Here is a 22,015-nt window from a genome sequence, read left to right as displayed (position 1 = left end):
CCTACGCATTGTTGCAGACTATACTTCATGACATTGATATGTCCCGATGGCAACTCTTTCAGCAGGATAATGCTCCCTGCTAGACTGCAAATCTACTGATTTCGGGAACATGACCAAGAGAGTTCAAGGATGCATTTGACTTCCAAATTCCCCATATCTCAACACGATCAAGTTGGTAATGCTGGAAAAACAAGTCCGGTTTAATGAGTCTCCTCCTCTCAAAACTTGGGAGAATTTAAAGCAGCCGCTGCTCAGGTCTTAGTGTCAGACACAACAGGCAACAGACACAACCAGAGGTCTTGTGAAGTCCATGTTTTAACAGGTCAGAGCTGTACTGGCGGTGCAAGGGGGTCCTACACCACTAGGTAGGTATAGCTGTGTCTGATTGGTGTATAATATATATAACAAATGCTCTTGGACGTCTTTGGTTTTGTATTGAGAAAATATTGAGGTTAATGTTAAGAAAACCAACTCTGTATCATTTGTGGCCTACTGCTAGTGAATTTGAATGTATGAATGGAGAAGCATTACCATTCATTAATCCCCGACCTTTAATTTGCAATGGCATATGGAGGAATGTTCCTTACATTGCAGGCTTGCCACTTCACATGTCAACTCTTCAGATCAAATACATGTAACTGACAGACGGTTATTTTCCGGTTATATATAACGGTTATTTTCTATAGGCTACAGTATAGGCTAATCAGGATCTAGTCACGTTAGATGTAAAATGATTAGGCATGTGGCGTGCAGACGTTTTAGGATGTCTCACAGGTGTTCATTCTGATTATGACACAACTGTTCATTCATGTTAAAGGGATTATGCAGTGGGACAGATGTTGTGCTTCAATTTAAGTTTCTGCTCTTACGAATTGACCCCTTCACGGTTCACGACGTCATGAGAAAAATGTGTGCGCGTATCAGGGTCAGAAAGCTTTCCATCCCATTCAATTGTGCGTGTGTGAATTGACTGAAACGTCAAGGTAACGTCAATAAAAATGCTCGTACTACTTTTTTTGCATGTACTGCATACTGTACATACTGGGCTTGTCAATCAGATAGCCGTATATGGCGGGCCAATGAATCTCTAGCCACATCTTTTCTACCCATTCTGTTGTCAGCTCAGGGTCAAGCAGACACGCTTAGACTAATTCGTCAGGTTACAACTGGCGGTCCTGTGGTGACAGTGCATACCTTGACAGCTCAACATGCCGGTCTACTGTATTAGCTGACCGCATGCGGCGCACCAAACCAATTAAGGCTCTGGATGTTTACAAATATTGAAGGGGTCTATATGAAGAAAGTTGACTTTTGAATGAAAATATTTTAATGGTGGCTGTTAAAATCAATCCATACAGGGGTAAACCAAGGCTATGGATGTTTACAAATATTGAAGGGGTCTATATGAAGAAAGTTTACTTTTGAATGAAAATATTTTAATGGTGGCTGTTAAAATCAATCCATACAGGGGTTTGACATGGATGTAACTTGACTCTCCATGCATCAGTACATCGCCTAAACGGCATGACTGAAAATGACATACTGTACATACTGTATTTAGATTATTTCCTCATTGAAAATGACATATTACATACATACATATTTAGATTATTTCTTCAGAACTTACAGTACTTATACACTCTTCCTATACATTACTGCAACTGTAGACAAGTGTTCAATGTGCAATCATGTATACAATGAGTAGACCTATATAGTTGCCCGTCTTTTTTCTTTCAGAACAATGGCTGTGGTGACCACCACAGTGGTAACTGCGGCCCCTACTTTAAGGGCTTGGAGCACTGGGCTTTGTGACTGCTGTTCAGACTGCGGGACTTGTAAGTCAACTTTACTCTCTCTGAGACTACATCCGAACATGATTACTGACCATCTTCTTGACCCTCTCTGAAACGTCTACTGTAAGCACTGGTTATGTTTAACGCAGGCCTACTGAATTGTTCTAAGATTCAGTAACAAGAAAATTCTGTCTGCCGGTCGTAGACATGCATGCATTTTACCAAGCCTATATGCACTCCTTTTGCTGTTGACAGACAACTAGAAACTGCAGCCGACAGTTAATAATGACTATCTATCTATCTATCTATCTATCTATAATGACTATCTACTATGGTAAGCAAAGAAGATAAAGAATGCAGTCCAAAGCTCTGTAGACTCAGGTGCATCAGTTCTGGTCACTACATTAGAAGAAGTAAGCACAAAAATCAAGCATTCTAGTTCTGGCAGGCCGTGTAGCCAAGCCCGCTGTCAGCTGTCAGTTTCTCATTTGGCTATGCCAAACCCAGCCCACGTCATCTGTTCCGCTCAGCTGATCATTCCATTCGCTTTCACTTTCACGTCTAAACTGGGAGGGTAGTCCCCTGAGGATGCTGCTGTTCCCTGTTAAAGCTTTTCCATGGAGCTCATGGAGAGACAGGGAACTTTCTCTGAACAGAGCCATATCGCCAAATACAAAATATAATTGGCTTTAAAGATATTTCTCTCTTGTGTATTTTTGACTTAAGCGGTCCTAACAGAAATGCAACACTTTGCACAAACTGACTTACTGATCCGACATTCGTGGGAAGTTATACTGTGCACTATAGTATCAGGTATCTCTCTCTAATCAAATACACATACATTTGTTTAAAAGATGCAATATCTGCTCTCCATTCTATTCCAGCAAGACATCTCATTATATTCATAACTCTTTTACATTTGTCAGTCGCCTTTGCTACAGTACATGAGCCCACCAAGTAACAGGCTGGGTGAAACCTGCCTGAACTTCCGGGGAATTTTAATTTCGCCCCCGGCAATCTTAAAAGATTGAGCTTAGTATGGTGAAAACCAGACTAACCATGTATGTCTTGAGTCAAAGAACACACCAAGAAATGTATGACTTTTAAGCCTCAATATCCTTCCATACATTTTCAGTTTAAAATTTTAATCTAGTTAAAAAAAAAACACGCAATCTTAGTCTTCTCAACAGAGAATTTAAAGCCCATTTCCTTCTCCAATCTTCCATCAGGGTTAGAGCTTCCTGTACCTTCTTCACGGTGTAATTTCCATTCTTCCCCCTTTTCCATAAACTGTCGTCAAAATAAGGACTTGCCAATCCCTGGCTAAACATTAGAAGAAATATAAGACATCTAGTGTTCATGTTAGCTAACTGTATCTGGATGTGGTGCTATCAGAGCAAGACATTAGAGATGGCGTGCATGACATGCAGTGATGCAGTGAATTAAAAAAAAAAAAAAAAAGACCACAGATTTAAGTGCATCGTACGACGGTATCGAAATGAGGCACCGAAACCACGCTGTTATTTGATGTCGTTGCTACTGTTTGTGTCAGCGCCAGTGCCATAGGCTAGAACTGGGTTTCCCCAACCCTACCTGAACTTCCTGGATAATATAATAAGTGACAAACATATTCAGTCTCAAGTATACGGATTAGACGAGGTGAACTTCTCCCCACTGTGGAATGCTAAGGAAGAGAAATCATCACACCTGCTGCTGCATGTGATGTGGGCTAGTCTGTTTCAAGCACAGTAACAATGTACTGTAGAAGAGGTGAACTTCTCTGGAATGTAAAGGATGCTATAAGGAAGGGAATTCATAGACACACCTGCACTCAAGTTCAGTTAAACACATCAACATCAAGAGGACATAAGTCACACACTGATATAGAGACACACATGTCTTACCTTCCTCCATACCATGCATAGCCTAACACATAGTCCTACATTGTGAACAATCTATATGGCTGATATATTTTGGCCTGTAACATTAAGGAAAAATGAATTAAACGGCCTAAATGACATATTTTCTAAAAACCATGACATGAGTTGTAACGTGCCCCACCTTCCTCTAATAATATTGCGGGAAATTACTGTAAGCGGGTAAATAGGATGCATTCATGAGCCTAAGAGAAAATTAGACAGTTATAGCAGTTACAGTATGTATGACATTGTTATACTGTAGATCCATGGCAAGCATTGAAGCTTTAATTGCAAGCAGGTGTTGCTGGTGTGCAGATGCAGGTGTTGAAAGTTAATTTGAATAACTTACCACTTCGACACACTGAGGACAAATTCTTGAATCGGATCCAGAATTCTTCGAGTCTTGGTGCTATCTAGTAGCCTAGTGAACCATCCTGCATATGAACAATGGAGACAATTATTGCCAGCCAACTCACAATTCAGGAAAAACAGCACAGATTGCATGACTTCCATCAGGTGTGCCTTAGTCACTTTCTGCATGGTCTATTCTGTTCTTAAAACATCCCTAAACGTTCGTTTTTGAAAATGTGCAGCTCACCGAGTGGTTACTGAACTTCAACGATATTCTGTAGCAAGTTTAGCAGCGAAATACAGCTTCTGCCATCTTTTATCATGATTTTTGAAATCCCGAAAGGGATTTCGTTTAGGGGTGTTTTAAGGACAGAATAGACCATGCACAAAGCGAGCCATGTTAAAGCCATACGGAGCTCCATCAAAGATCGTATATAATTACTAAGATGAATCATAAAGGGGTTTTTCAATGGAGTGAAATGGCACCCACTTCCGCCTCCTAAAGGGGCGTGATCAGTGACGAGATAATCGGTTTAGAAAAGTGTAGAATGCCAATTTCCTAGCACGTCCTCACAATCAGGTACCAAGTCCATGTACCAAGTTTGAACTTCGTACATCAAAGTGTTGCTGAGATACGAGCTTACTTCCTGTATCACAGCGCCCCCTATAGAGTCCAAACGATGTCAATTTCCTAGTGCGTCATCACAATCAGTTAACGAGTCCCCTTACCAATGTTTGGACTTCATACATCAAAGTGTTGGTGAGATATGAGCTCACTTCCTGTTTGGCGGCTTCGCAGTCAATTTTGATTGGCTGTATTTAGTGAACGCTTATGCGTCTTGAAACTCTGCAGCTTTGCTGCTAGACCCCCAAATATCAGAATTCCCAAAATAACCAGAATTCTGACCCTACATGGTCAGATAAACATTGCGATCAGAAAAGCTGTTGCTTCAAGAGTGTATGCATATTTAATGAGATAATGCCTCATTTGCATATTTTTTTACAACAGTTTAGACAAAGTGTAATACAAAAAGTATTTCTTTTAATATGAACATTAATCTGGTAGAAGTTTATGAGGATAACTATAAAGGGGAAAAAAGTCCCATACACCTCTAGTGTAATAATAGTGTGATCTATAGTGTCACCTATTGTGGTCATTTTCAGGACTTTCGTCCCGGATAGAGATTTTGGCACACATCCCACGTTGTTCAATGGGGTCATATTAGTCTAGAACAGTTGAGATATTCTCCGCTAAATGAAGCGCATACAAATCTTACCTCTACTATGTAAGAAGTGACCATCAATCCAATCCAACTTGAGGGAGGTGTTTCAGGACGTGTGGGGTGAAATTTCTTCAGATTACCTCAGAAAATTGTCAGCTGGAATGCCAAAGGTCTGCAAGGCTGTCATTGCAGCAAACAGAGAATTCTTTGACAAAGTTTGAAGGAGAAAATTATTATTTCAAATAAAAACTCATTACTTCTAACCTCATCAATGTCTTGACTACATTTTGCAACTCATTTGTTGAATAAAAGTGTGAGTTTCCATGGAAAAAATGAAATACGGTAGAGTTTGTCAATATACAAATACATATTTGAATGTTTGTGTTTTTTCCCCCCCGTGCCTCGTCCTTCCCAGGCTGCTGTGCATTCTGGTGCTTCCCCTGCCTGCAGTGCCAAACGGCCTCTAAGCACGGCTGGTGTTTATGCATGCCCTTGCTGGACCCATGCTCCTGCCTGGCAGTCTCCTGTTGCCTGCGCCAGTCCATCCGTGAGAAGCATGGCATCAGAGTAAGTCTGGGTGGACGTGAAGAGCGGACTGTACAGTGCAGTGCATGTTATGTGTTATCGTCTGTCCTGTCTTCAGGGACCATGTTGGAAACAAGTGTTCTCACTTTACATGTACTTTGTATACAGTACTGTACATCCCTGTCTTCTGTATCCATAAATAAAATCTGTGAGGATTGAGGAAGAGGAAGAAATACGAGGCTATGGGAGCCTCCGCGTTTGTAATGCTCTATGGCCCCTTCTCAAGCTCTCTCCTCAATCCTCGATGCTCAGTCAGTCCTCCAGGCTCGTTCCTACTGATCTATGCTGATCTATAAAGAACACTGGATAGACTATCCATTGTTGCCGCCCCATCATTCTTTATCTAAATCAGTGGGAACGGGGACCGAGGAAGGAAGGGAGGATAGATAAAAAGGCGAATGAGAGAGGCCCTATGACGTAAGCTACAGTACATGCTAACAGGCTTGCATCAGACATGGTCTGTTACAATAACTGCATTATAATACAGGCTGCATGCTAGTCCAGCTCCTTAAATACTATGATATCACCACCGCACTAACAGTAACAGTAATCTTGGGACTAACCCTGATGAAGTGAACAACATCGTCCATTGGTCCCATTTTTGTCACAGTGTGATTTAACAGTGTTTAAATTAGCCAGTTAGCACAGTTTCCCAAGGACCAAACTGTAGTGTTATTTTGTTTTTCCAAACCAAGATATTCAATAATAAATTCAATATTTTCGTTCCCCCCAAAAAAATCCAAGAACAAAGACCAAACAGCTTCACAGTAACGGAAAAGAGCAGAGGATGGGGGATTGGTGTTAAACCGTATGTGATAACTGTGATGAGTGTTTGAGAAAATTACCTTTGTATCTTATTCTATGCTTAACATGTTTTAACTTATATAACAAGTGAGAATAACTTAAACCAAATGTGAAACCATCTGATTTGCCGCAATGGTTGCAGTTGGCAATGTGAGACATTTTCTCCTTCGCTAGATTGCCTGGTTCAGGCAGTGGTCTTCTTGGAAGACTTACTGTTTGTTGCATGTGTAAAGCCATTTTCAACTTTTCTCCTCTCTCCCTCTCTCCCTCTCTCCCCCAGGGTTCATGTTGTGATGACTGCATGGCGGTGTATTTTTGCTACCCGTGTGCGTGGTGCCAGATGTCCAGGGAACTGAAGATGGTGAACAATTCTGGGCCCGCCGTCACCGTAGTCACCCAGCAGGTGATTCGTGCCTAGGACAAACATATGCAGATACTTGCAACACAGTGCAATTCTTTTACCACAAAATAAAGTCTTCAACTCATGGTGATCTGCTGACATACTTGGCGGTGTTAAACTCAATGTTAATACCAATGTATATGCCTCTGGGTCCGTGTATGCAGCTCACACGGACCAACCTGGTAGGCCTATAGCATATTTGGCTTTGTTTCTCTGACAAGGAATCAACCCTTTCTTGAAAGTTCTCGGCGTAGATTGCTACATTTTGTTTACTTTACTTTAGTTTTACTATGTTCTTGTTTGTTCTTAGCCTACATGTATGTGCTTTCAACTGGAATTTGATTTTCATATTGTTCTGAAAGCTCTAACCAGCCATATTATTAAACAGAAAAAAATAAAGGTTTTCTTCGAATTCAGATGTCTTCATTTCATGATATGATTCTGCAAAAAACAATAAGGAATATCTGCACAGTAGGGCACGGACCCAGTAGCTCCCTACAGAATAAGAATGTCTCGGATCCAAAGCGCAAAAAGGGGCTCAAATGTAGCCTATATATATATATATATATATATATATGCAGATATATTATGCTTTACACTGGCCTTTTTTGGGTAATCTAAGCTGACAATTTACCCGACACACACGACAAACCCACTCGCTTGTATGCCACATTATCTTCAACTATTGATGGGAGCTATCAGCACACCTCCAGCATCCAGACAGCAAAATCCGATTGCCAGATAGCGGACCGCTGGCATGCCGCCGATATGTGCTTCTTTTGTTCCGCCGTTGGACCATCATCTCTTTACATTTAACTTGTGCTGACTATTAAGAAAATACATTACATGTCATTAATATGATGGATGAAGTAAAATCGAACAAATGAAAACGATTTTAGACCCGTAGGACAAAATAGTGGGGCATTTGTAAGCGTCTCTATTCTACCTACATCTACGCCCATGGCCACAGAGAGCGCCGCCCATTGAGTCGGAGCAAACAAACACTATTCACTCTTGTGCATTTAATCAAAGTTTTTTTTTTTTTTTTTAACAGGGAGGTTTCAGAATCCGTCCTTTCATACTATCTAACCACACGCTAAGACGCCCCCTAAAACGTTCAAAACCAGGACATAGGTGTTAATATTCGCATCATTGCCGTCGCATCAACTGCAGTTGATAGGCTACCCTGCACCATTGGAAACAAGAAATCAGCACTTCTAAAGGGAATTCACAAGGGATAAAACTGGTAAGACGGTAAACGACATTTTTGCATTTTTGCACTTTTTGCACTTTGCATTGCAGTAATTTTAAGGTGGTTACACCAATCAGATGGTTCAATTCCCCCCCATTATTATGCACGCTTGTTTACTTATTCTCAATTATTTTGCATTATTCGGTCTCAAAAAGCCACGGCACCGTTAGATTATTAAGAATGTGGTGTTGGTAAAAAATACAAGTAGGCTACACTTTCTTTTTTACGCGTCTATTCCACTGTTTCTCGTCGACAATTTTCACTTTGTAGCGTAGATTGTGGGTTTAGGAGAATGTGGCTTTGTTTTGTGTTTATTTTATCTTAGTTATTTATTTCATTATCAGTTCCAATCAATAGGCTACTTACTTGAACTACACGTAGTGTGTTGCACGGTAGGTTAGTCTGCTTTAGCCTATACTTTGCCAAAGAAATGGGTGTTAAGGTTGAATAATAGCAGTTGTAATTCTGTTCTTCCACACACAACTTGTGGACTGTGACATATGGTATGCATTTTAACTTAAGTATAGCCCTAGGCTATTCCGTCCGGGCCGTCGGCAATGTTCAGGCTGGAGACTCAAATAACAATGCCCGGATTTCAAAACAAGAAATAAGGAAAAATGTCTTGAATATGAGCCGACATTCATTTTTTTGTGGAGGAAGTTAATGAATTTGATAAGTGGGGAGAATCAAAGGAACACTCAATAGGAGACGTCATTCTGGAAAAATCTCCGTTTTTTTTTTTTTTTTTTTCCCCTGTCCTTGTTTTTGTCATAGAGGGTCGAAATAAAACATAGCCTACCAGAGGTCTTCTGTTTAGAACCAGATCCTGTGCACACTCATTCGTCCAACCCATCCGATAAACATCTATGTTTATCTAATTCCAAAACTGCCGCCTTAGACAAACATCTGTGACGCAGGTCAATTTAATTTTTTTGGAAAGCTGCAATTAGTGGATGTCAACTTTAGCAAATGTCATTTTGAACCCCTTCTCCTCTTTCTCTTTCTGTTCTAGAGCCATGGCTGTGCAACATCAGGTAACCTCGGTGACAACCACTTACAGTTCTGGAGCCTGGAGCACTGGTCTTGGTGACTGCTGTTCAGACATGGGGACCTGTAAGTGTTCCAGAACAGTCTATCTGAGCTCTGAGCTAAGTCATGTGCCTTTATTGGTCTGTTTCTATTCTTTCACCACCGTCAAGTCATTCTGACAAAGGGAGGGATTTGGGACCCTACTTGACTTTTCTCAAATGTGATGTGATTTCAAGAAGCCATTATTTCAGCCATGCATTAATGTGGTATAGAGATGAAACTCACATTTATACCATAAATCAATCAATCAATCAATCAATCAATCAATCAATCAATCAATCAATCAATTAATTAATAAAGCCAAACAATGAAGTTATTTGGAGTGCAACTCACCATGAAACATGGTCAAAACACACTTTACAAAATATGAAATAATCCAATAACAGAAATAAATTCTCCAACTGGCTAAATAATATCCAATATCCATATTTTCTTTTACAGATAAAAGGCATAGGTTAAAAAATAGATAAAAGACTGTTCTTTTTTTTTACCAAAAAATAGATAAATAAAATAAAAACTATACTATTAGATTTGAATATCTGAGGGTAACTGTCACCTTTCAAGCAAGTGCAGTAAAGATGAGGTTTTGGGGCCGGTGGGTTAGGAATGCTGAAAATGCTCTTTGTGATCGTTTACAGGCCTCTTAGTTTGCAAAGTAGAGGAACATCACAGGTGGTGGTAGGGTTGTCATGGACACTGCGGCCCATTATCCTCATGTGTTTGACCACAGCACGCCCGGGCCTACACCTCTGTTTACATGTTGTGTCCAGAGCAAAGACCCTCGAAATAATTTACTTGCGCTACTTAATCATTACGTTGTCTCATATACAAACATGGCATATTACGGGTCAAAAAAAAGAGTAAAAGGTCCGCACACTTGCTCTCACTTCGTTTACTTTATTAAAGACAAGTTACGTTTCGAGCCTTTTTTGGATCTTAACTTTTTGGCTCCGGCACCTTTATTTGGATGTGCGCACTGTTTGCAACTAAATATTATGGGTCAAGTCACTTCATAGCAGAGATCTAATATTGCAAGAGTTTGCTCTTTATAATGCCTGGTATTTGCATCTGTTTGTATTCTTAATTCCAGGCCCCTTTTCAGCCTGTAATAGTTACTGACACGTTTGATAGTGTGTACTTGATCCTGGATTCTGCTGTGTGTGCCAGCAAAGATTCATTTGGGCATACAGTGACCTACATGCATTGTCTTGATGGAAAATGTCTACAGCCAAATTAAAATGGAGGATTGCTGTGTCAGGATGCACTTGTAGGGCAGAAAGGGAAAGAACTTAGGCGATCATTTAAAACTGCTCTAGTCTACACATCTGTTTTCCACTTTAAAAGGATTTAAATTGCCAACCGGTTTTGGTGTAATCTTCCAGTTGGATATTGTTTTAAGCAATATTTTCCACCCTTTCAATGGAAGTGGAGTGGAGTGTGTGCACAGGATGTGGAGACGAGGAGTAATGTCATGCGTCTTTTGACAAGGCTATGAACACACAATATGTCACGTCAAATGACGGTATTCAGTCCAAAGCCCTGCCCTTCTTGTGGGAGCACTCCTATTTGTTCACAGTTCTGTGGAAACAAAGCTGAATTTGCTTTAGATACGAGGTGACGGGTAGAAACCAATTATCAGTCCCTCTACAGGTATGTCCCTGTGAAGGGTACCAATAAAGGAGCACTTGACCATCAATTAGTCAAACAAATGCAATATTCGGGACGGGATAGAATACTCTTTTGAAAGGAAGGCTTTTGCACATACAGTTAGATCCCAGCAATGGACCAGAACTCTCACCTCTCAATGCTTCGCACTGGTTTTCCCCTTTCACTGATCACTGGAGAGAAAGCAGTTGTGGTGTAAAGCGAAAACCCCCCAAAATACTGTGTGTGTGTGTGTGTGTGTGTGTGTGTGTGTGTGTGTGTGTGTGTGTGTGTGTGTGTGTGTGTGTGTGTGTGTGTGTGTGTGGACTGCAGAGCGGAGAGTGTGTGTGCGTGTGTGTGCACTGGAGAGCGGCCCTGGGAAATTTAGACTTTGGAGACTCGAGGCTATCAGGGGCCTCTGAAAGGGGGGGGACGGGCGTGGGGACGAGCGAGCAGTTTGGCAGAGGATTGCATGTGAGAGCGAGCGCTGCTTTAAGTAAACAGGAAAGCTGCCGTAGGACACTGGTTTCCCCTGGTGGGTGTGGTGGGCTGGGCAGACATGCAATAACAATAAATTGGTTTTGAAAAACATAACGTGAGTACGCGTACACCCTTTCCTGTGCCACACGTCTCATCGCGTGTTATGTCCCCCCCCCCCCGTCCCTTTCCCAGGCTGCTGTGCCATGTTCTGCTTCCCCTGCATGCAGTGCCAGACGGCCTCTCAACACGGCTGGTGCTTCTGCATGCCCCTGCTGGACGGGCTCTCCTGCGGAGCCGTCACCATCTGCTTGCGCAAGTCCATCCGTGAGAAACACGGCATCGAGGTAAGGCTGTAGCGCTGCACGCGACGACGCAGCCCCCCTGCCTGAGATCTCAGAGAGAGATTAGAGATTAGAGTAGAAAAATAGAATAGAATATGTACTTTTTTGATCCCGTGAGGGAAATTCGTTTCTCTGCATTTAACCCAATTTAACCGAATTAGTGAACACACACAGCGAACACACAGTGAACACACAGTGAACACACACTAACCCAGAGCAGTGAGCTGCCTGCCCAACCAGCGGCGCTCGGAGAGCAGTGAGGGGTTAGGTGCCTTGCTCAAGGGCACTTCAGCCGTGGACTGGTTGGGGATCGAACCGGCAACCCTCCAGTTACAAGCCCCAAGCCCAAACCAGTAGGCCACGGCTGCCCCAAATTATCATTAGAGAGGGAGAGAGAGAGAAAGACAGAGAGAATGAGAGAGAGAGAGAGAGAAAGAGTGAGAGATTGATGGAGGGAGAGAGAGAGAGTGTGAGATTGAGATGGAGGGAGAGGGAGAGAGAGAGAGAGAGAGACTGATAGACAGAGAAAGTGATAGATTGAGAAGGAGAGAGGGAGAGAGAGAGGAGAGAGAGTGTGTGAGAGAGAGGACAGAGAAAGAAGGTTGGCAGAGAGAAAATCTGACGTGTGGGAGGGCCATCAGTTGGTATGGAGTGCAGATGTGAAAAAAAGTAGAAACATGGGAGGAGAGGATACAAGAAACAGTCGGCTATAAACTGTACTGGGAAGCCAAGTATTAAAAGATACACGCAAGGTCAATTGTTTTGGGAAATGGGGGGTGTGTGTGTGTGTGTTTGTGTGTGTGTGTGTGTGTGTGTGTGTGTGTGTGTGTGTGTGTGTGTGTGTGTGTGTGTGTGTGTGTGTGTGTGTGTGTGTGTGTGTGTGTGTGTGTGTGTGTGTGTGTGTGTGTATGTGTGTGAGAGAGAGAGAAAGAAAGGGAGAGTGAGAGAGAGAGAGAGTGACAGAGGGGAAATTTGACATGTGTGGGAGGGCTATCAATTGGTATGGAATGCAGATGTGAAGAAAAGTAGGAACATGGGAGGAGAGGATACAAGAAACAGTCGGCTATAAGCTGTACTGGGAAACCAAGTATTGCAAGATACAGCCAGGGTCAATTGTTTTGGGATTAGGTGTGTGAGTGAGTGAGTGAGTGAGTGAGTGTGTGTGTGTGAGAGAGGGAGAGAGAGAGAGAGGGAGAGAGAGAGAGCGAGAGAAGTGTGGAGGAGAAGTAATGTCATGCGGCCTTGTACTTTGCACACAATATGTCACGTCAAATTACGGAATTCGGTCCTTCCCTTCAAGTGGGAGCACTTCAAGTGGGAGCACTCCTATTTGTTCACAGTTCTGTGGAAACAAAACTGAATTTGCTTTAGATATGAGAGGAGGGGCAGAAATCAATTAACAGTCCCTCTACAGGTATGTCCCTGTGAAGGGTACCAATAAAGGAGCACTTGACCATCAATCAGTCTGACCATCACTTGAACTGTTGAAAAAAATGCCAGTAGTAAAAACAGCATTTTGGTTTGATTCTTGGGAAATCTTGTTGTGATGACTCATTTCACTGTTAAGACCACATCGGTTCAGATCCAACCTGCGGTCGATTCCCCACATCTCTCATCCTCTCCCACTCGCTTCCTGTCACAGTACTTCTATCTGAATGCACGACAGAACAAAAAGGAAAGTGTGTCAGTTAGTGGTGGTGTCCACGACATCTAGCTTGTCCTGTTTCAGCCACCACAGGATATGTTTAATGAAATGAGAGTGGAAAATAAATCAGGCCATGATGACGTGCAGTGGGAGAGCGGGGAGATAGAGCCTTGCGGTGTGTGAGTGAGTGGCGCCCGAGGAGAGGCCCGCCGGAGTGATGAGATTAGGCAGCCACATGAGAAGGGCCTGATAAGGCTCCACTGCTCTCAGAGCTTCCAGTGCTCGCCAGGGAGACACACCTCTGTGTGGGAGGGAGAGAGAGAGAGAGAGAGAGATAGGGGGGGGGGGGGGGAGAGAGAGGGGGGGAGGGAGAGGGAGGGAGGGGTGGAGGGAGAGATAGGGAGTGCCAAAGGAGGAGGTGGAGAGAGGCAAGATAGAAAAAAAGGAGAGAGAGTGACAGAGAGATGACAGGAGAGAGAGGGGGAGATAGAGAGAGAGAGAGAAGAGCTTTTCAGACATGACCTCCGGACAACGCCTGTGTAATTAGGTCCCGATCTCAAAACCGAGCCCATTGTTCAGATATGAACTTTACAGGCGGCCAGATGGAGAGAGTGCATCAGAGAGGGATGAGGGAGACATGAGCCCATTTGAGACTGAGCGAGATCATGTGATATCCCATCTGTGACATCATGTTACATGCCATTATGATATGGGTCATCTCAATCTCATCTCAATACTCCATTTAATTGGGAACGCATCTTGGAGGGGTAAATAGAGAGAGAGAGAGAGAGAGAGAGAGAGAGAGAGAGAGAAAGAGAGAGAGAGAGAGAGAGAGCGGGGTTCCAGCTGCCTTGTCATCGTTGATAATTGATATCTCCTTTTGGGATATAAGAAACCTTTTTTTTAAAAAAAAAAGTAAATCGTGAAGGCAACAAAGACATGGCTAGAGGAGATTTTGGGGTTATCCAGTTCCCACTACTGACCATTTATAAACTGTGAGCGTGGCGTTATCTTCCACGCATCTACCACGGACACGAGAGCGGTCTCATGTCCTCAGTATTTCTTTCCTCAAGTTCCTTTTCATTTATTGAGTAAAACTAGCTGACGAGACAACTATCATTGCCTCAACGCACTGTCAGATGTCACTTAGCCTAGTTGCAGTCACATAGCCGTAGGCCTAACTACCACAGAGGAGTCCGATGTTTTTTCTTTAAGTTTCGTTTCATTATTAAGTGAAAAATGCCGATGAGACCATTATCCTTATTATCTAAGCATGACCCAAACATGGTCAAAGGATATCAGCTATTGGTTATTTAGACTTGTTGATTTAAGAACAACAAAGGAGACAGGAGAGAGACATTTCTATTGACTGTGAGAGGGCACTCTAACAGGCTGCACTCACTGTGATTTGGCAAATGGACTAGGCTATAACGTAACATAACCAGTTTATACCAGCTTAACATCATGCCTATCGTTGTTAATACTGTTCTATAAATATGGCACTTGTTTGTTTATTAGCCATCATCTGTTTGAATGGAGCTGTCAAAAAGGTTGTTATGTAGACTCAATGCCCTTAAAGTGACAGTGCACCATTTATAAGTTAAACAGCATCAAACTGGGGAGGGGGCACCACAAAACAGTTCTGCTTAGGGCACCTACAGTAAATGGCCAGCAGTGACACTGCCTGTCATGCTTTCGCCTTCTTGAGCATGTTAATGTTTGAGAGGTACAGCTGTGCTATCGGAAAAGTAATGAAATTAGATATTATGACGAACGATTATGTGACCTCGATGTTTAAAGTAACCAATATTGGTCACAGAATTTGAACCTTGGAATACACTATAGAAAAGGTGGAAGAAATATACTTTAAAAATAAATAAATAAAAATAATTATTATTTAGAATAAATAATTCATATTAAATTATTTAAAATAATTATTTCAAGTATTTTTTAAAAAAATAATACTTGAAACAGAATATTTCTGGTTCGACGGATACAAAGCAGGACAGGGCATTGCCAGTGTGCTCTCCAGAACCAGCTGTCTTCGATAGATCGTTTGGGACCCTGATAAGGGCTGCATTTCCCAGATAAGTGCTAAGAACTTCTTAGGAGCGTTCTTAGAGTGTTCTTAAAGCGCTCCTAAGAAGTTCTTAGCACTTAAGCGCTTTTTAACGAATCTGGGAAACGCGGCCATGGGCAGTTTCAGTGTTATACCGGAATCCTGACTGAAATGGAGGCCATGGACGTCAGGGTGCCATTGGCTTTTAGCACTCCTGAGAATTGCATGAGGACCAGAAGATAAAAATTAATTTAGAGGTAGGATGAGAGATTTTTTCAAATGCAGGGGTCAAGGAGCTGCTCAATGCTGGAAAGACAGTCAAGAACAGGATGAGTCAAGACAGTGGATGAGTGATGGTATTATTCCCTGTTATCTCTTGTGCGGTGTGCGGAAAAAGTGTTAATTTCCCTTCTGTCCCTTCTGTCATTTCTTTCTCAGGGTTCGTTGGGTAACGACATCCTCATATCCTGCTGCTGTTACCCTTGCACCTGGTGCCAGATGTCCAGGGAGCTGAAGAACCGCTCCTAAACCACCACCACAGTTACCCGCTGTAGAAAGACACAGAGATCGATCGTAGAAGAGGGCATAGATACAGTACACAAGCCGTTAGAGACCTAAAGTACTCACTCACTCTCTCTCTTTCTCTGTCACACACACACACACACACACACACACACACACACACACACAATCCACGTGAGGGAGGACTTCAAAACCAAAGTTAAAGATATGTTAACCAGTTGTATTTCTCCAGTTCTCCAGACTGTGGGTAGAAATGTGATACCTTCGACCCAGTCTGGCCCACAAACCGAATTAGCCATTAGAGGTAGCCTGGCTAGCGCCTACCACGTTATAAGAATCCTCTTCTTCTAAAATATCCTCATTATAGCCTGAAATTTGACAGCAGCAAATTCAGGCTGGAGATATGCCTGGTTAAGATGTGCTCGGGCCAATCAAATCGTTTATGCTTCATGTGATGAGGAACAGATGAAGCCGTCACCCACATCAGCTTAGCTGAGTTGAGTCTGGCCATGCTCTCCTTATTAGGTAACTATCTTACATTATCGCATAGTAGAGTCATAATCAAGTTATCAGTAATGCTTTGAGAAATACAACAGGAAGACTACACCTCTTATGGCCTTAACATTGCCACACACAAGACCTTACACACAGACCACACAGTGCTGGCATCTAGTATACAATAAAAGTATATAAAAGAAAGTACACTTGAATAACTCTGCATGAAATGTCTACTTACTTTCATACTCTTTCATACTATGTTTTCAAAGTACAATGTATGTTTTCATAGTACAATGTATACAATAAACGAAACACGATGTTGCATACCTGTGTCAGCATTTTATATCCATAATGACAAACTCAACTTCTCCATTCCTTTTGGAGTTTCTGTCCATGAATACAAACTATACGGTTATAAATGACTGAGCAAGATTGAATTGCCAAAGTTTAAAAACATCAAACCACTGAATGGATTTGTTTGCTTTGGTGGCTGAAAAGCTGCATTCCATGTGTAAGTGTTTACTACACTAGTTCCGGGAAGCATGAAGGCTGGCATAGCCAGGGGACATTGTTCAAATGTATTCTTGGAGCATAAAAGCTATATACTTGTTTGTATTATTTCTATCTTTGTGTCTTATCTACCATCTGTTTGTCTATTAATCTATTGATCTATACATAGATGCATAGATGTATGTCTATCTATCTGCTTTTCCTCTGGTAGTTTAGTGATTTCTTTTTTCAAAATTCTATTTTGTCACATGAAACGGTTTCGCCACAAATTGTTGCCCATAAAGAAAGGTTCTGCTTCCTTATGTACAGCTCTGTGACACTGTTAGATGTGTGAAGAGGAAGTGAATTTAAGGGAATGCGGTTTGAGTGTAAGGCAGTTTGATCCTGTCAACACAACTCTAAAACGCAGTTGGGATTACCAATTACCTAAATGAGAGGACGCGATTCTTAGTTTGCGTATTTTGTGCATATGTTGCATATCAGAATTATGCATTAGAGTGATGAATGTTGCGGGAGCAACTACTAATTATATTAGTAGTATTATATTATACAAGATATGTTTTATGTACCGTGTTTCAATCAATTCAATCTTTACCAACAACAGTTCAGTCTCTATGCCTCAGCTAATGAGAAGCAGGCTTGCTGTTGCGTGCCATGTTTAGAGCCAAACGTTCTGCCCAACATCAAGAAACAATTTGTGCAACCTGCACCGCACAGTGAAGTATCCGCAAAAATGTGTAACCTCGTCCAAACGGTTCGTTTATGTCTGTTATGCCAAGTTCCTGTGTCACACAATAGTGAAAATGCTTAGCCATGTAGTCAGTATAACAGTTTATTGTCACACATTACATTACTGTCTGTATACATGGACGGTTGTAGATCACACAGGATTCATAGCCACTGGCTGACTCAGAGGGGGAGAGGGGGAGGTGGGCAGGGCAAACTTAGCCATAGTGTTTCTCTTTCACACGCCACAAAAATGCTACATTTAGCAACAGAATGTAAATGTTTCCTGGATGGGATGGTAGCCTAATTCCGAGCCCAAAAATGCAACGGTAAAATGATTATCTCAAATAACAATGGTCAGAGTTTGTTATTCACTTGCAAACTACATTTTAACCTCTAGCATTAAGGGAAAGGTCATGCAATCACCTACATTATATGTTCTTTAAAAGCCTACACCTCTGTATGCACATGATCAATAGTTTACAATATGCCCCACCTACCGCCATACCTTGCACAAATGTTTCTATTGTATAGGTAATCCATGTACAGTATGCATAATACATTTTGGCCTTGGCCATTAAAAGAAAGCAAATTCATTTTAGTAGTCCCTTAGAGGCCCATTTTAGGGATTAACTTTGCTAAGCTTGATGAAGATCCCTCAAACTGTTTTGGAGATATGCAAACACTGCATTTCCATTTCTACCAGAAAGATGCGGGGAGGCACAATAAAAGTTAACATATGTCTTAATCCATCAAAGGATTTACAAAAGACATAAGCATCAAATGAGAGTCTTTGGCATAGGCATAGGCCCCATCCTCGGTCCAGGTCACTGAGTGTGCAGACCCTTGCAGATCCTGCCAGAAAGTGACGGCAGGGGGTGGAGCCTGCCCCCTGGACACTGGACAAGGCCAAACTTGTTGTGGTTAGGGAGGGAAGGTGGGAACATCGACTTGCACCTGAAAGCAGCAGGCAGGTGCAAAGTCATGTCATTTTACAGTAAAGACTGATGCAGACTGGTAATTGATAGAAAGTAATGAATTCATGCCACATCGGATATTCGGAAATTCCGACAGCGGATAAATGACTTGAACGCAAAGTCGGGTCGGAGACTCGTGCGGAAGTCTTGTGCACCGAGTATCCAACTTGACGTCACTATCATATTCTCCAACCACGGCGGCCTCCCTTGCAGCAACAAATGAGGTGAATTTCACTCTCATTATAGATAGGCAAGGTAATTTATCACTAAATTAACACTACAGAAACACTGGCCCGAGACATTTTCTCTCTTGCTCAACCATAGTAAGCAGAAATAACGTATTTCTGTGTTTTCTGTATTTGATATCCAAGCTGATCTCATGAATACACTTTTTCGGGAGTCGGGACTTTAAAAGTCGGGTCCTCCGAGTTTATGGCCGGCATGAAGGCAGTATTCTTCCTGGTAGAACTTATTGCTTCTTTCATTTCTGCTTAAGCCAACCTTGACCTTAGAGCTCACAACCTTGAGTTACTAATCAGTTCATCAGACCTTTATTTATTGATGTCATGGTCATTAAGATATTTGTCATTTTTTTCTGTGATGGACTGGTATTGTAGGCACATGAAATTCTCAAACAACTTTATGGGCCCAATCTTGACCTGATGCATCATTTCGGAAAGTGTGACGCACGTCTTATTCATAATTCCTATCGTAAACTATAATTTTATTGCCAAGGGTTCAAGTAAGTTCACAAGTTGTCAAAGGAGCCATGTACTCCCACAGGCGTGTCACTCCAAATGGTCACTCCAAATGATAACGCCACTGAGAAAAATCTAGTCTAAAGTGAAAGGCTCATATAATCCAGTTATCATTAGGGGTACACTGTCACGAAATGTAACAATTATCGAGACGGCAATGAGTCTCAGGCATAGACTGTAAAAAATAGGCAACACTACTGGTCTGTGTGGATGACCTAAGGATTCATTCAGTCTGTTTTGTCGTTGCCTACGAGTTCAAGTACAGGCGAGTGCAGATGCATGTCTGATGATGGTGGAGGTTATTGTCCAATGTTTATAACCATAACCAGTGGTATTAAATGTTATTTAGAGTTTTGATGAGTGTACATAATTGGGAATGTGGCTAATACTGTGTGATTTTTGAATGTTACAATTGGTGAGTGAACTTTTTTGAGAGGTGGATAAACTCGAATTAGAGGTGGATAAGCTATCTCATCTAAAGTTTAGTAACTGTGGGATGTACACATATTTGTATTGAACTTTTTAGGAACAGGAAGGACTACAGTACAATTGTGTAGCCTACCGAAAGCACACTGCAAAAAAATTGAATCTAACTAAGTATTAATCTTATATTAAGATAAAATAAAAAATATTTGATGTTGTTTTTAGTATGAAGAGACTTACTTAAGCACTCTCTCGAAAGATCATTTTGACTTATTTTCAGAAGACTTTGCTTTATTCTAAGGAGTCTTAACCAGACAAATTTACTCAATTACAGTAGTAATTTTCCCACAGTTGTGATCCTAAGGTGAGTAACATGTAGATTGCTCTGCTCAACACCCCCTCACTAACCTCAAGTTTCTTCTGAATTTTAACCAGCAGAATACATGGAAACCATGTGGTTTCCTGCAACATTGCTCAAAAAGTTTCCTAATGGATCATTGTATACAGTACATATGGATGACACATTAGGAAACGTTTGGACTTTTCATATGTTTAGTAGATCGGCAAATCGGTCTGAACCCCACTGAGGTCAAATATTCTTTAGAATACTTATTCTTTAACATTCTAATTACAGCTTTGTCAGTTTGCTGAATGATAATGCATTAAAAAAAAAAAACACTCATTTTAATATACTTCCACTAAGTGAATTTTCATGGACTTTTACTATGGTGTTTAGATCACCAATTGATATATAAAAATGAATTCTGTTCTTAAGAATTTTAGTTTTTATCAGAGAGCTTTTTTTAGTCTGGATTGCCTAATAACACAGTTAAGTGTTCATTTTCACTGAATGATGAAATGGTCAACGTCCACCATATACAATTTATTCAGTAGGCTATAGCTATGGCAACCTCTGGATGCACAAAAAGAAATTCTGCACATATGGCTACTGTAGGGCTCCAGCAATCAATGCATTTTGCATTTGGCATGTTTTGACTTGGCCATATTTACTTCCTCAAACACCTTGGAATCCACATATCTAAGGATGTGTCATGGGCATCACATACTGTATCTCCATCCAGGCGGAAAAAGGCAAGACAGTACATCACCTAATCACCTAAGTGGGCTGAGAAAATTTAGTAGCAGACCTTCAATACTGTCCCAATAGAGTCTATTCTTTCTGGAAAGTGTGCTAAGTAAATGCCCGTATTCAAAAAGCATTTTATCTTACCACTAAGAGTACTCCTAAATCGCGCTAGAAGATTTTAGTTGTTTTCCCTTAAAAGTTATTCACAAAGCCTTTCAGACCTACTTTTAGTAAGGAGAAACGCCCACTCCTAAACTAAAAGTGAGTCTTCGTTGCTATGGTTGACGTCATTACTCATGCACGAGCTTGATGAAAGTGACCACCTTGATTGGCTGGTGATTATAACGCGGGAATGATGGCAAACCTCCCCTACAATGACGAGTTGAGTGACAGGTGTTGGGTCTTAGCTGGTGAGAATGCGTCCGCCAAAGCCATCGCTATGTCGGGCTGTGAAGGATGGAAGATGATGAATAAATAGGCATAGCCTTAATGAATAAAGAGTAAAGCAAGCCTAGGCTTAATGAAACACTATGGACTGGAGCAGTAGCCTATATTTGCAACATGTTTTAAATTAATCTGTATGAAAACACGTAGCCTATATTTGCAAAGAGGAGAAGCGATTTAATTTAATTAGGCACAATAAGACGTTACATTTAGTTTACATGCAATGGTGGTTTTGGTTGTCGGTGGCATTATTGCATTTGCATCCTTAGTTGCAATGCACATTTATTCCCTTGCATGACAGCGAGCTCCTGCACTGCACGGTCATTTCAAAACATCGCGACGTGAAATGCCACTAAAAGCGGGTTGTGAATAGGTCTTAGTGAGTTAGAAGTCCTCTCGAGTTCTTTTACGCTGTCCTAGACTTAGGAGCTACTTTTAGGCTTAGAATGCTTTGTGAATAACTTTTAGTGAAAATGTATTATTAA

At 41.5% G+C, this 22,015-nt stretch overlaps 2 protein-coding genes across 2 annotated transcripts; both read left to right on the top strand.

The window, feature by feature from the left end:
- Positions 1-237: 237 nt before the first annotated feature.
- Positions 238-7,497, top strand: LOC134059997 (placenta-specific gene 8 protein-like). Its single transcript, XM_062516570.1, has 4 exons — positions 238-365; positions 1,738-1,835; positions 5,702-5,853; positions 6,956-7,497. The coding sequence occupies exons 2-4, from the start codon at positions 1,742-1,744 to the stop codon at positions 7,091-7,093; spliced, it is 384 nt and encodes a 127-aa protein (XP_062372554.1). The 5' UTR covers positions 238-365; positions 1,738-1,741; the 3' UTR covers positions 7,094-7,497.
- Positions 7,498-8,129: 632 nt separating this feature from the next.
- On the top strand, positions 8,130-16,929 carry LOC134059957 (cornifelin homolog B-like). The gene is made up of 4 exons (XM_062516516.1): positions 8,130-8,321; positions 9,340-9,440; positions 11,733-11,884; positions 16,024-16,929. Exons 2-4 carry the CDS (start codon positions 9,344-9,346, stop codon positions 16,111-16,113), a joined length of 339 nt encoding a protein of 112 aa, XP_062372500.1. The 5' UTR covers positions 8,130-8,321; positions 9,340-9,343; the 3' UTR covers positions 16,114-16,929.
- The last annotated feature ends 5,086 nt before the right edge of the window (positions 16,930-22,015 follow it).

This window comes from Sardina pilchardus, chromosome 16 (assembly GCF_963854185.1).
Source record: "Sardina pilchardus chromosome 16, fSarPil1.1, whole genome shotgun sequence".
NCBI lineage: Eukaryota > Metazoa > Chordata > Actinopteri > Clupeiformes > Clupeidae > Sardina > Sardina pilchardus.
Note: the sequence above shows the minus strand (reverse complement) of the source record. Positions and strands in the feature narration are given on the sequence as shown.